Genomic DNA, 13,880 nt, shown 5'->3' on the forward strand with positions numbered 1-13,880 from the left:
CATCATTAGTAAGTTGTAGCATTTATACCAGACGTACTTGTTTTCTTCCCCACAGACATGTATTCCCAGCATCTTTTGGTCGCCACATAAACGACTGATCAATCTTCAATAAATCAATTGAATATTACAACATATCACATTTTTGCAGTCTAGGCTCTATATACTTATATATTTTGTAAATCAGCTGGCAGTTTAGAAACATGGGCTTAAAATAATAATTATGTAAATATACATTGTGGTTTAATAAAGTATTATTTATTCCAAAGCAACATTGTTGTTACCACACACAAAAAAATACTCATCCTGGCTAATCATCTTTACTCATTTCATTCATTTGACAAGACTTGCCATTTCCGAAAGTAAGTGAATGCAGCATAGAGCGGGACTGCGCGAGCACCCTCCTCCTTCCCCGCCCTCCCCTCCACTTCTCCTGCCTCTTGCGTGTGCCCGCCGGTAAGGGCACGCGCACGGGAGGTGGCGGGGGGTTGTGCTTGCTCCTGCTCTCTGACCCCAGTGGCAGCTTCGACTCACTGCACTCCGGCTCCCCCTCCGTCAGACCCAAGCTGTTCTCGCGCTCTCTCTATCGCTCTCTCTCTCTCCCCCTCTTGTCTGTCAGTGTCTCTCGTCCTTCTCTCTGGCTTTTACCCCCTCCGCTCTCTTCTTGTCTGGTTTCTTTCCACAGGAGCCAGCAGAGGTCCCGCCGGGTCGAAGGTTCTGCCCTATCTGCCGCAACCCCCGGACGGTCGCGTACGAACCTGCCCGCTCTACTGCTGCTGCTGCCGCATGGACCCACGTCTCTCCGCCGCCGCTGCCGCCGCCTCCTCCGCCGCCGCTGCGTAGAGGGCGACCCCGACCCGACACTATTTTCTCCGGCCACAAAAAACACGCACAAAAAAACCCCACACGACGAAGGTAGAACAACCTTTCCGCTTTTCTTTGAGAACCGAAAAGGGAAGGGAATGAGGGGGGAAAGAGAGGAGACTAGGAGGGGGGAAAAAGCAACCCCTGACACAAAGCTGTCGGTTATAAGGTGGCTTGTCATTTACGAGGAAGAGCCAGAGGTTAGCGCGACGGTGTTGTGACACTGACCACCTTTGGGTGCTTTTAGTATCTCAGAAGCAGAGTTCAGGATTGCACGGACCTTTCTTTTTGTGTACGTTCCTGCAAGCGGCGGTGTTAATAGCGAGCGGCGCATAGAACGCACCGTTGTGTGAGCGTGTTATCAGAAAGGGTCAATTTATTCGCCTTCAACCCCTCCTCTGCTTACCGGAGTGATTTCTACTCCTGAAGTTAGCTATATGCTGGCGTACAAGCGCGCTACATATCCGAGGACTGCACCGACCATGTGTGCGCGCACCGACGTTACAGAAAAGCAGCTCAACGCGAAGCTACAGGGTGCATAATAATAATAAAAAAAATCTATTGCCAGGGCAGGTTTAGCAGGCTAAGCTAGAGTGCTAGTTGCTACTACTGTAGCCATAAGGTAGAGACAGACAGACAGGCGAGTTTCGGCAGCCCGACACACACATAGAAACACACACACACAAAATCAGAAGACTGTGAAGCATGCTGCACACAGATTTTCGGCCTACATTTGCAGAGAAAAAGCACATTTTCCGAGTAACTGCAGCAGATGCAGTACTAGGTTCAGATTTTTTAATGATTGCAGAGGAGGTGAAGTGCAGGACATCCGATAGGGCAGTTTTGTACAGAAGTGAATTTTCTTTTCTTTTGTTTAATTTAAGGCCCAGGAAGATCAATACACTTGTTTCATGTGTAACAAGGATTTTAATGTGACTCTTTTTTTCCACACTTTGAAATGTAAAGAGTTGAGTGTGCAGTGGAGCTGCTTAGATTTTGCTCATGCATTTTTAATTTTTATTTATTTATTTTATTTTAAAAGTCTAGTTTAACCACCTTTTTCTCGGCTGGCATATATCTTTTTGACTTAAATTTATAACGTGCATAATAGGAAGCAGGATGCAGCCGACCCAGAAAACATAAATCAATGCTTTAGTGAAAATAGGACATTTTCTTTAAAAAAACAAACAAACAAAACAAAGTTTAAATTGGAGTCTTGTTTATCCAGCAGCTGCTTTTTTTGTTTTTATCTCACTTCTCCATCCAAGGATTTAACCATCATGTGAACTCTCGAGCTTTGTTGATTTCCCTCCAAAAGATATGACAGACTTGTTAAATTGAGGGCATTTTTTCTCCCTCTTTCTTTTCTTTTCTTTTCTTTTCTTCTCTTGCTCATGGCTGCATCAGGAGGTCTGGTATAAAACGGCTGTCAAAGCCCACAGTGGCCACTTTACTATCAGTTAGGGAGGTCAGACAGGAGGGAGGCTCAGGGTGCAAGGAGACTCATAGCGGATCTGGTGAGTGAGCTCCAGGGATGCATCATAGCAGCATTTTCTTTTTTAAGTCTTTGTTGTACAGTGGAGCAGAGATGCCATAGCATCTCATTAATTGCTAGTGGATCCTTTCAAAATTGGAGCATGGATATGTTTTTGTGCTTGGCTTACAGTCAGTGGGGAAGGAGACCTCTTTGATGCATGCATGCATTGTGAAGAATTTCTCATTTTATAGAAGCAATTGCAGCAATTCCTCACCAGCAGACATTCTGCCTGCAGCCTTTCTTTTTGTTTTTTTTTTGTTGTTTTTTTTTTTATTTGCTTGTAGTGATTGAAATTTTTTATTTTAATTTAATTTTTTTACATTTAAATATGTTTTCATTGAAGCTAATAAAGTGCTTTCCAGAGTAGAAATTGTTGCTTAAAAAGTCAGAGAAGAGTTTTTTGTAAACTTCACTCTTAAAAAATTCCCTTGCTGCTTTTAAAGGTAGAGTACATCTGCTAATTGTGTTTAAATTGCCTCATTGTATTTTTCTATTGAGGCTTGTGTTTGATGAGCTGTTTGAGGATTTTTTTTTCTAGCAAATTTCAGGTGGTTTCTGTTCTCTGAAGCTGAATAAGACTGTACATGCCGTCACTGCATGCATGCGTGCTTTATCTTTAGTCTTTGCATTTGCATTCACTTTAAAATGTATAAGTCTAACCTGCGATATTTTTTTATTTTCTTATGCGAAGCCCTTGCTCGTGAGTGTATTCAGAAGAAAGTGCACGCCTTGTTAAAGCAGCTGGTGTGTGTGTGTGTCTCCTGTCGGTGCAGAGTGCAGTGTGTCGTGGTCGAGTCAGTCGGCTGGGTTGCTGCTGCTGCTGCAGGGAGGCTTCCTGGGCTTCTGGAGAGCAGCTCTGAAGGATGACCGCCGCACGGCTCGCTGCTGAATCTCGGTGAACGAACAGCATCTCATGTCCAAACTGTGGAAGGATGGCTCATGGCAAAGTGACCATCACTGTGGACGAGTACAGCTCCAACCCCACACAGGCCTTCACGCACTACAACATCAACCAGAGCCGCTTCCAGCCCCCACACGTCCACATGTAAGTTCACGCTCACACACGCACACAAATACACACACACAGTTGTTATGAGCTGGCAAAGTTAAATCAGAAAGAAATATTTTCTCTCTCTCCAAATGAATTTTATTTGTGATATTTATTCCAAACTGAGTTGGTCACGAGGAACATTTAAATGACACATTGCAGCAGTGTCATTTATAAACCTGCACTTTCTGTGACATTTTAAACTAATTTCAGAATCATGCATACGCTTTAAGAACAATACAGGAAGCCAGCAGGTTTAATGCAGTCTCTGTTGTTCACTGAGTGTATGGTGGTGCGTGATGTAACGCAGTACAAATCATTCTTTGTGAATAAAAGTTTTAGCGGCAGTGAAGCACTGAACAAAAGCGCAGCATCTGCAGACTAACACTGATTCTGTGCATCACACATACTTGCGCTGGTTTTTCTAACTTGTGGTGTTGTTTTATTTATTTATTTTTGTAATCTTTCTTGCGTGTGCTGTTGGTGCGTACTGTTCACCGGTGTGTGCTGCGGTCTCGCTGTAAGACGGTTATCATTTGTGCCATGTTGTCATTGCGGTATGTGGATGCTTTGTCTGCATTAAGGTGCTCTCCTTAGTTATTTATTAGACCAGTTACTTAGTGTTGCTCTTGTCTGATGTGGTTATGCTGCTCCTCTCATTAGTGGGTCAGAGCGCTGTGACCCATCAACCCTCAACACACACCCTCACACACAAACACACTTTACAACGCTGTGTTTTAGCTGTGACCAGATATTAACAGAGCTGCAGCTCACTTTGTGTCTTCTTCCAATTAGAGCAGTTGTGAGATTTTTCCAAAAGGTTGGTGACTGCTGGTTTTGTGTACACTGCGTGCTCGTGACATTTATTCTCTGTGTATGTTGTGAAGTTAACCTGCAGCAGGGCCAGGAAGAGATTGAAGAGCCTGTTTGTAGTTTCCATCATCGCTGTAATGGAGTTGTTTGTCATTTCTTTCTTTTCTCCTGTTTTCTTTTTCATTTTTTTTGCCTTTATGTGTGCATTTATTTATGGGGAAAAGCACAGCCCATCAATTTATTTTCTTTTTTCTACATCGTGAGCGGAACACACAGGGATAAATGCAATTTATGGCCGAAATAAACATTGTAGAGCAGTGCCGATGGTGACGCTGCTTTGAATATTTGAAAGTCAGAACACCAAAATGTACAATAATGTGAGAAAATCCAGCCCACGCCAAAACATAGAGCGCTAACCAAAGCATTCTAATCTTTGTTGTAGACAGCTTTCACAGTGAGGTCTGTACAAATGTGCCGTTCCCAAGTCCTCACATATAATTACGTTGTTGGGGGTAAAATCACAGCAAAGCTCGAGGCTTTTTTCCCCTCCCAGCTTTGCTTGTTAGCACAGAAAATGGTAATTATAAAATTGTCAGTTTAGGCAATGTTATGGTAAAAAAAACCCAAAAAAACCAACAACATATGATTGACTTGTGAGAATCCTTTCATTGCAGCACCTTCAAAATCACATCTTGGAGATCGCTGAGACGCTGTTCCAGAGAGCTGCAGAGCCACGATTAAAGATTTGTGCACACATGTTCGATCTTGTTGCGCAGTTACAGCGTTCTTAGATCACACTGAAATCAAAGGTGAAGCTGAAAAATCGGCAAATCAACGTATTAAGTGGAGTAACCACGTCACCTTGGTGTGTATGAAGCCAAATAAGAGGCCGGGAGAAGTCTTTGCTTTGGGCTGCAGATGCGGTGGTGGCACCGGGCTGAACCGAGATGGCAGCTGTTGGGATTGTCGTGTAGGACTGGAGTTTTTTTTAAATTAATTAATTAATTTTGTATGTGAAGTGTGAGAGGCTGAGATAATGCAGATATGTAAACAATCAAAAAGGAGATGTTTTTGGTCAGTCCAAGATCTTCAACAAACAGCTGCACTGTTTCACTTTAGGGAGCAGCAACATCTGGCACTCTTTTTTTTTTATTTTTTAAAATATCGTTTGCCTGAAACACTCAGAGTCCCACAATCCTGTGTGTGTGTGTGTGTGTGTGTGTGTGCATAATAATCACATTCATGTAAGCAGGATTATTTTTGGGAGATGGAGTATTGTAAACAGCTCAGTGGAGTTTTGCCTTCCTCTTGGTGTTGGCAGTGTTCTCACGATTGTGCCACTGTGTTGATTTGGGATTCCTCAGCTGCAAGTGGGGCTGCCAAGTACAGCAAGTGCCCGTGCTTCCGAGTGTGGTGAAAAGGGAGGCGACCTCACCTATCAGTTGCGTTACATCAGTCCTGTTTTAATGGATCGCAAAGACAACATTAAAAATCAGAACAAATGCGCCGTCGTGAGTCTGGGTTAACACATGTCGAGCAGCACAGGATTCACCAGAACAGAGTCTGGTTTGATGTTTGGTGAGGCTTCCGCAGTCTTTGAAAAGGCAAATAATAGAACATCCACACAATATTTTTTCTGTCTTTATAAAAATTAAAAAAAAAAACCCCAAAGAAAAACAAACACATCCTCTCTGAGGTAACATTTTTTCTGAAATACCATGGTTTATTTTTGGATTTATTATTTTTATGCTTCTTGAATTGACAGGGTTTGTTTTTGGTTCCCTGGGAAGTCTTACTATGGTTTCTCCCTGCCTTTTTATTTGCAGTGCTGCAGCAGTTGTGCATAAGTTGAGTTGTGAAAGCCTTACATAAAACATTTTTGGAAGAAAATGGAAAGAGGAGGAGGGGGAGAAAGCAAAGTAGGAAAAGGATGGATCTTCCTGATGTTTACAGGGAAACTTAAAAACATTTTCTAAAAGTGGATCATCATCTTCATTCGTCACCTGGAGACTGTTTTACTTTTATTCCAGACGATGACAAACGAGAACAGATGCGGCTGTAAGAAAGTCGTTATAAGGTGTATTTTTGGTGTTATTTTGTGAAAGAGGGTCTACGGCAGGAGTTTCAGTTCAGTGCAAGAGGAACAGAGTGGAAAAAATGTAATAATACAGTGGTTGAAAACTTTGAGAATGTAATCTCAGTATTTATTCCTATAATCACTGTAATCAGGTTTTTTTGTTGTTGTTCTTGTTGTATTTTTTGCTCATTGTGGGGTTGTTTTCTTTGGGGGGGGGGTGTTTTAAGTCCAGTTTCCAGTGTGATTCTTTTTGGAGGTGAGCCCGTGTAGAAGGGGATGTGTTAAAGCCATGGGGCCTCTCAGCAGATATGTGTTTGGATAAATACATTAGGCTGTTTCCTGGCTTCCACAGAGCCTGCAGTGTTTTACCCTGTCATTCTTAAACTCGGTCTGGGAACCCTGAGATTACACGCGCTCACGCACACACACACAATCCTCCGAGCCCATCCCCCGACCCCCATCCCTGCTATGTTTAAGTGCTTATAGAATACGAGCTCTGTTCGAGGAAAGTAAAGGCTTGTTTAGATTTGGGAGATAATAATCCGACTTGCTCGCCGTTCTCTCACTGCATCTGCAGTATTTGGACATAAATAAAGTTGTTGCTTCTCTGCAAGCAGAGAGAGGGGTGGAGGCTGGGAGTGGGGGGTTGCCCGCCTTTTGAAATATAATCCTCGCTCTAATGTTTTTTTCCCCTCCCGTCCTAGACAGAATATTTAGATTTCTCAGATGGAGTACAGCAGTGCCTTTTGTGTGGCGTGGAAGGTATCATTCTCTGACCCGCATATGAAAACATGAATGTAGAGCACGTAGAAAGTCACGCACGCACACAGTGGCGCTCATAAGCTGATGCTGTGGAACGTGACCCCGAAGTCAAAGTGGACTTTCTTCGGAGCATGGGACGCCCCTGCCTCTGTGTGTGAGTGAGCGACAGGCTCAGTCTGGCCCAGTTTGCGTCTGGTTTATTTTTCTGTGCCGACTGTGTTTCTTTTTTTTTTTTTTTCTCCTTTTAACTCCCTCTCCTCAGCCCCCTCGTCATCGTCTTGTGAAATGAAATGCTCAGCAACTTGGAACATATGCTTCGAGTTGGGACACTAATGACTTCGTATCCAATTTGGGCAGGATCTGGGCAAGACTGTGGGAAGGCCTGACACACAGGCACACACAGACAGACAGGCAGAGCTGAAACTAAAAGGACTCCTGAAAAGCTCTTGAAAAACATTTACATTTCAGGATTTAATAAGACTTTAAATGATGTTACTGGACTTCGGGGGAAGGTTGGTGGCAAGTCATATCTCTTAACATTTTGACATAGACAGCTGAACTGGATTGCTCTTAACCTTTAATTTCTTCAGGTTCAAAGGGGAATTAAATCCTAGTTGTACTGCAAGTAATGATAATTTTTCCAATCAGTTACATGTTGATAGTGTTTTTTTATTGTTATTATTAATAACATGAAATTGTCAAAAATGTAAAAAGTGCCCAACAAAAAATCCTTACCTTTGCTTACTTTTATTCCTAAACCTAAGATTTCGTAATCACATTTTAAGCAGTGGAGTGTGCAGGTGAGACATGGAAAAAAAAAAACACCCGGCATAAAACACTGGAGGGAGAAACGCGATCCAGGCCCGCAATAACGAGGAGTTAATCAAGTGCACCAGATTAGATTGGGCAGAGATGATGTTGTTGGTGGTTGATCTTGATCGCAGATGCGTTGGCATTTCTCGCTCGATGATTTAACTGCATTACGCCATTAACGCCTTTGGAGTGTTAATTTGTTTAATTCCCACTGGATGTGCGTGCCATGCAAGCCAGCAAAACTGTGTCAGCGGAGAAAGCTTTCTCAATCACCACCAGGGTCGGTGATGGGAGACGTTTTTGTGTCATTAAAGATATAATCGGATTGAACAACATTATTTATCCATTCATGAGGAATAGCCGATTTAAATCTCGAATTTTATTCCTTGACTTGTGATATCTTCTTTCAGACCCAACCTGTAAGCCCCGTTAAATCATGTTTGTCATTACGGAACGAGTTTCCCTGCATGGATTCAGCATCACTAACAAGAATCATGCTGGGATTTTTAATGAAGGCCCAATGGCAGTGCCTCAGGGAGAAGAACCTACGCTGCAAAGTTCTTGTCCATTCCTCACTCTGAGTTTTTTAATGGCACCTGAAAAGGGACTCTGCTGAGTTAAGAGCAGTCGGAGCAGTTTTAAAACCTCTGTGAATATGGACAATGGTGTTTTTGCCTTTTCCTCTTTTTATTTTCACAGTGAGCCCGTTGTACCCCTCAGCTTTTCTTTGTGTTTCAGGTTTAAAGTGTTCAGTTTTAACTTTTGTCACAAGAACATGTAAAACAAGCAAATCATTTCCCTTGCTATCCCATGGTTATTAAGTGGCAGATATAAACTTGACTTTCCCCATTACAGCTGGATAATTTTTAAAAATGTATTGTTATCAGCTGATGCACCTAAATAAATAATCAAATAGAAGCATTAGGAGCAGCCTGGAATTTATTCTTACATGTTATAATTTTTAGCATTTATTAGGATTTAAAGTGATTTGTGTGTGTGTGTGTGTGTGTGTGTGTGTGTGTGTGTGTGTGTGTGTGTGTGTGTGTGTGTGTGTGTGTGTGTGTGTGTGTGTGTGTGTGAGTGAGTGAGTGAGTGAGTGAGTGATTGGAAAAAAACAAATGTTGTTGCCGTCCAGAACATTTAAGCAATGGAGAGAAAAGATTTTTATATTGCTTTGTAATTCCTCGTGTACTTATATTTATTCAATTTCATCTTAATACAAAGCAGTGGAAATTACCTATGTCGATACTACCAGAAAAAATTATACTTTTAATCTGATAAATGAAAAGCTTTTCCTAAATTAAGGAAAATAAGAATTGCATCCATCTATGTGTATGTTGTAAAATGTGGCAGGATTTTGAAGTGTTTTTCAAAATTTTGAGAAAGCCAAAATTTAAAAAAAGAATATAGCCAACCGGTACAGCTTCACACCCAAAAATGACTGGTGAATACAGAGATGCTCCACCCTCAAACGATGGTGAGGTTGTAGAGAACAGAGAGTCTTAAAATGTTTTCTTTTCCCTTGTGATGCTGGTGCTTTATTACTGTTTACTGTCTGTTAAAATCAGTCACTGGAGACACCTGAGCTCATTACATTGACTGCAATGCACAGAAATGGAATTTCCCCCGACCCCTCTACATGTGAAAAAATCTTCCACATTTAACAAAGTCCTTCTTCTCCACGTGCCTCGTTAATTATTCCTGCCCTGTGAATAATTGAGGAGATTGTAAGTATGAATCATTTACCGGTGCATCAATACACGTGGATATTCTGACACGAGCTGGTGAGGAAATGCCAAGAGAAGCACACGCACGGCTTTGACACTTTCATTTTCAGCACAGTCCTGGTTTTATTAATGAACTCCTGAAGGATTTTTTTATGTGCCATATTTCCTTTTTCTAGTCTGTTAGAGGAGAGCTGTAAAAGCAGCAGAGGAAATGGCTTTTGGAACTGGATTTGTGCACAGTGAGAGGAACTGTACCCGTTTCTGAGCCAATGCTGTCGTGTTTGCGTTCGGTGAAATTCAGCTTTTTTTGTCAGTCTGGGTAAATGAGTTGGCTCATTGCAAAGAGGGAGGTTGCTCAGTATGTAGAGTCACGTGACAGAAGAATCCTTTCGAGGTGGCAGGATGATAATTCAACAGGACGTTTCCATCTCCGAGTCAGTAATAGTAGCTTTTCCACCCATGTGACTCCACTTTTAACATGAAATGGACTGTGTCTCCATCCAGGAGATCCTGCTTTTCTTCGATCACGTTGTGGATAAACAAGTTAAACCTTGTTTACGCGAACCCTTCAGCAGGGGGTTGCTTTGAAGATGAAAAGGCTCACATATTTGGTGATATAATTGTTGAATAAATGTGTGATTTGTAAATAGAAAAGTTTTAAAGCTCCCTCCTTTTGTCTGATTTGTCAGTGAGCACAGCACAACAAACACCTTCTCCTCAGAGCTTCAGTTGGTCATTGCAGACCAAAAGTAAAAACAGGAGAAAACAGAATGTTTCTGCTTTTGATTCATGTTTGTTTGAGTTCTTGAGACGAACCAGCCATTTAGAACAACAAGGCTCTGTAGTGTCACCACCATACCAGCACATTAACCTAATATTATAGTCAGGCTGCAGCTTGCAAAAATGTTGGAATGGATAACTGTTTACTATATTTGATGTATGTACATAAAGATTTGACAGTATATATGTATATAGTAGGGGTGCAACGATACACAAAATTCACGGTTCGGTTCGATACTTTGGTGTCACGGTTTGATATTTTTTCTATACAAAAAAAAATGTTCATGCCTTTTTAATTTGTCATTTATTAAAATTATAAATATATATTTTAACTCAAAAGTACAGTTTTTAAATTTAACCCTAACCCTTGTGCGTGTTTTTTTTTATTTTGACAGCGAATGCGGACCTGCGAACCACTTATGTGCACCCCTGGTTATATAGCTCATCATATCACAGCCACAGAAATTATTTTGTCCATGAAACCATAAAGCTGCACTTTCTTTTTGCCTTATAGTCTGATTTGTCATAACTTTTCCGTTTTGTGGTAAGCTTTTCTTTGGCTGTCACTTCTTCACCCTGACCTGTCTTATTTGGCTCAGCAGAACTAAAATATATATCCTGCTGCTTTTACACACACACTCACATAACGCTCAGCGATTCTCTGCGCGATCAACCTCTCACATGTTTAAGCTTGCTGCGGGAGATTTCACTTGTCATGTTTGCATAGTAAGCTAACGATTGATAAGACGATGTCAGAGGAATTGGTGCGCAAATTATCATCACTCACAGATCAGTGCTGTCGCTCTCTATACACAGTTCGCGCGATTGCAAAGTGAAAGCAAAAAAACAAGCGCAAATTCAAACGTGATTTCAATATGTCACATATTGACAGTGGCTCACCGATGCCAATGACATAATTACCCAGCTACATTTCCGAAAGAATGCAAAAGCATTGACATATATTTTTCCTTCCTACAATAGCCCGACGGGCAGGGCAGAGATAGATTCTGGTAGCCCGACTGGAAAAATCGCTAGCCCCGGGACGTCGGGCTAGCGATATTGCGAGCCCTGTATCTGATTGAGGAATCACTCATCTTTGGAAAAGAGAGTTTATTACAGAGAAATGGCTCTTTCCAAAATAAAAGCTATACTATACGCTTCTTCTGGGCTATATTCTCAGCAGCATATTAAACATATCAGGTCCCCATAATGAGAATCATGTGCTAACGGCTGTCTAAATGACTCGGGTAAAGTTTGTAGCATGCGTGCTTGTTGTTTTTGTCTGCTTCCACTTGTCTTTGCACTAGGATGATGTCGGCGTAAATGTGCAGTCATATTCGTTGTGTTCCCACTAGTGCTTTCAGGTTAATCTCGTTGAAATGACGTTAACGCCACAATACGGCAAATCTCCGTTAACGAGCTACCCCTGATAGCCCCGTGCGTGGGGCTAGACGGCCAACACGTTAACGAGCTAACTGCGCTAACACACTAGCTCCCACCCATGTAATTGAGCATTGCATGGCACATCCAACATACTGTTTTACTTTAGTCCATGACGCGCTTACCTTCAGGGTCATACGTCACATGAAAACCAAAATAATTCCAAACGCCAGATCTGAATGAGGGTGGGGGAGGTTCAGTTTGCCATGTTGCAAGGAGAGCTTAACTTCCGTCTCGCTAGCTCGCCCTGCGCTCTTCCTTCTGACGATGCTGTCTGTGTTGAGCGCTCAGTGGATCTGCGCTCGACAGTGCAGCCTAGGCGGAGTAGTCGAACGCAGATTCACTGAGCGCTCAACACAGACAGCATCGTCAGAAGGAAAGTTGATAAAATAAATTACAAATTTTGTATTGTTCGATACATATGCGTACCGAACCGAAAGCACTGTATCGAACGGTTCAATATCGATACGAATATCGTTGCACCCCTAGTATATAGATATGCAAAACGAATCAAAAATGTATATACAGCACACTTTAGTTCAGCTGTAGGTAGGGATGGGTATTGATAAGATTTTCACGATTCCGATTCCATTTTCGATTCTGTTTAATGATTCGATTCTTTATTGATTCTCTTATCGATTCTTTTTAAAAAAGGAGAACACTAAGGTCGATTAGCTTAGAACTTTGTTTTATATCTTCTCTTTGAACAAGATAATTTAGGAGTAACATGGCCTTACAAACCCAACAGTGAGATCTTAAGAGATCCTTAAGAGAGCCTATGGCTCTTAAATGGGGTGTCACAGGGTCCCCAGGAAAAAAAAAATTGTAAATGTAAAATAATAAAATAAATATTCTTCTGTAGCAATAACAAAGTACAACATAAATTATTCTGTAGCAAATACACAAGAATATCCAGTAATGTCCCTGCCTACAATTAAACACATTCACTTACCGAAAATCGGGGGCATCTGCTGTGGGTGCAAGCCTTTTACCATCGTTTGCAAAAATGGCAAACAATTCCAAGGAATTGAAACGGTGGGAACCGGTTCTCAACAAGAACTGGGTTTCGATACCCATCCCTAGCTGTAGGTACGGTGGATGTTTTAAGTGTTGGGTGGCACGGTATAGTTGTTAAGGAGACCTAATATGCTTTTCCATCCTTTGCCGTATGTTGTTGCATGTGAATTTTCACATTAAATGCATTATGCAGTCATCTTATGTACAAATAACCTGCTGCTCAGTTTCAGGGTTTTTTTCTACTCTCACCTCTCTATTACGTCACAGAGCATGGATAGTCGTAATCTATTTAGCTAAGCAACACAATAAAGGCTATGAAGACAGAAGCCCCACCCCTTAATTTTTTTTCCATACACTGGATAAATAAATTGGTATTAATAAGGCTGCTCTGTTTAGAAATAATTACTCCTAAAATACACTTGCAAGTGTTCTGGTCAATATTCAGGGTTTTGTTTGTTTGTTTGTTTGTTTTAGACACGAATCCCAAATACTCATATTCCTTGGATTAAAGGTAGATTTCTGTGGTCTTGATATTGATTTGCTTTAATTGTATTTTAACTGAAATAATTAAGAAAACAGTGTGAGCTGAACAGGGTTTTAATAGTTTTGCAATTTTCATTAGTTTTTATTTTTATTTAGTTTTGACTTCAGATTTTCAATTTTATGTCAGTTTTAATTAGTTTTTACTAGAGATGGACCGATCCGATATTACGTATCGGTATCGGTCCGATACTGACCTAAATTACTGGATCGGATATCGGAGAAAAATAAAAAAATGTAATCCGATCCATTAAATATCACGAAAGCACCTCACAAAACTTGCAACACGCCGTAACTCACCTCAGAACGTTAGCACGTCGGAGCAGTATGCATCACGTGATAGAGCGGCTGTGGCATGCGGGACCTGTCGGTGGTCTGGATAGCATTTGGAGCTTCGCTAGCAACCTGGCATTTCATCTCCGACAACGTTATCCCCGAGAGAAGTAAAGCAAGTGTGTAAGTCCA

General features: G+C 41.5%; 1 protein-coding gene across 4 annotated transcripts in view; it reads left to right on the top strand.

The window, feature by feature from the left end:
- The first annotated feature begins 476 nt into the window (after positions 1 to 476).
- The window catches only part of mpped2a (metallophosphoesterase domain containing 2a), a 90,050-nt gene continuing 76,646 nt past the window's right edge, over positions 477 to 13,880 (top strand). The window contains exons 1-3 of one of the 4 annotated variants that reach the window (XM_040045403.1): positions 477 to 912; positions 2,269 to 2,378; positions 3,172 to 3,443. In XM_040045403.1, coding sequence (XP_039901337.1) covers positions 3,331 to 3,443 — 113 coding nt within the window. In that variant the 5' untranslated portion in view covers positions 477 to 912; positions 2,269 to 2,378; positions 3,172 to 3,330. The other 3 variants (XM_040045402.1, XM_040045404.1, XM_040045405.1) reach the window with 3 other exon arrangements.

Source organism: Simochromis diagramma, unplaced genomic scaffold (assembly GCF_900408965.1).
Source record: "Simochromis diagramma unplaced genomic scaffold, fSimDia1.1 OVJJ01000079.1, whole genome shotgun sequence".
NCBI classification, from domain to species: Eukaryota; Metazoa; Chordata; class Actinopteri; order Cichliformes; family Cichlidae; genus Simochromis; species Simochromis diagramma.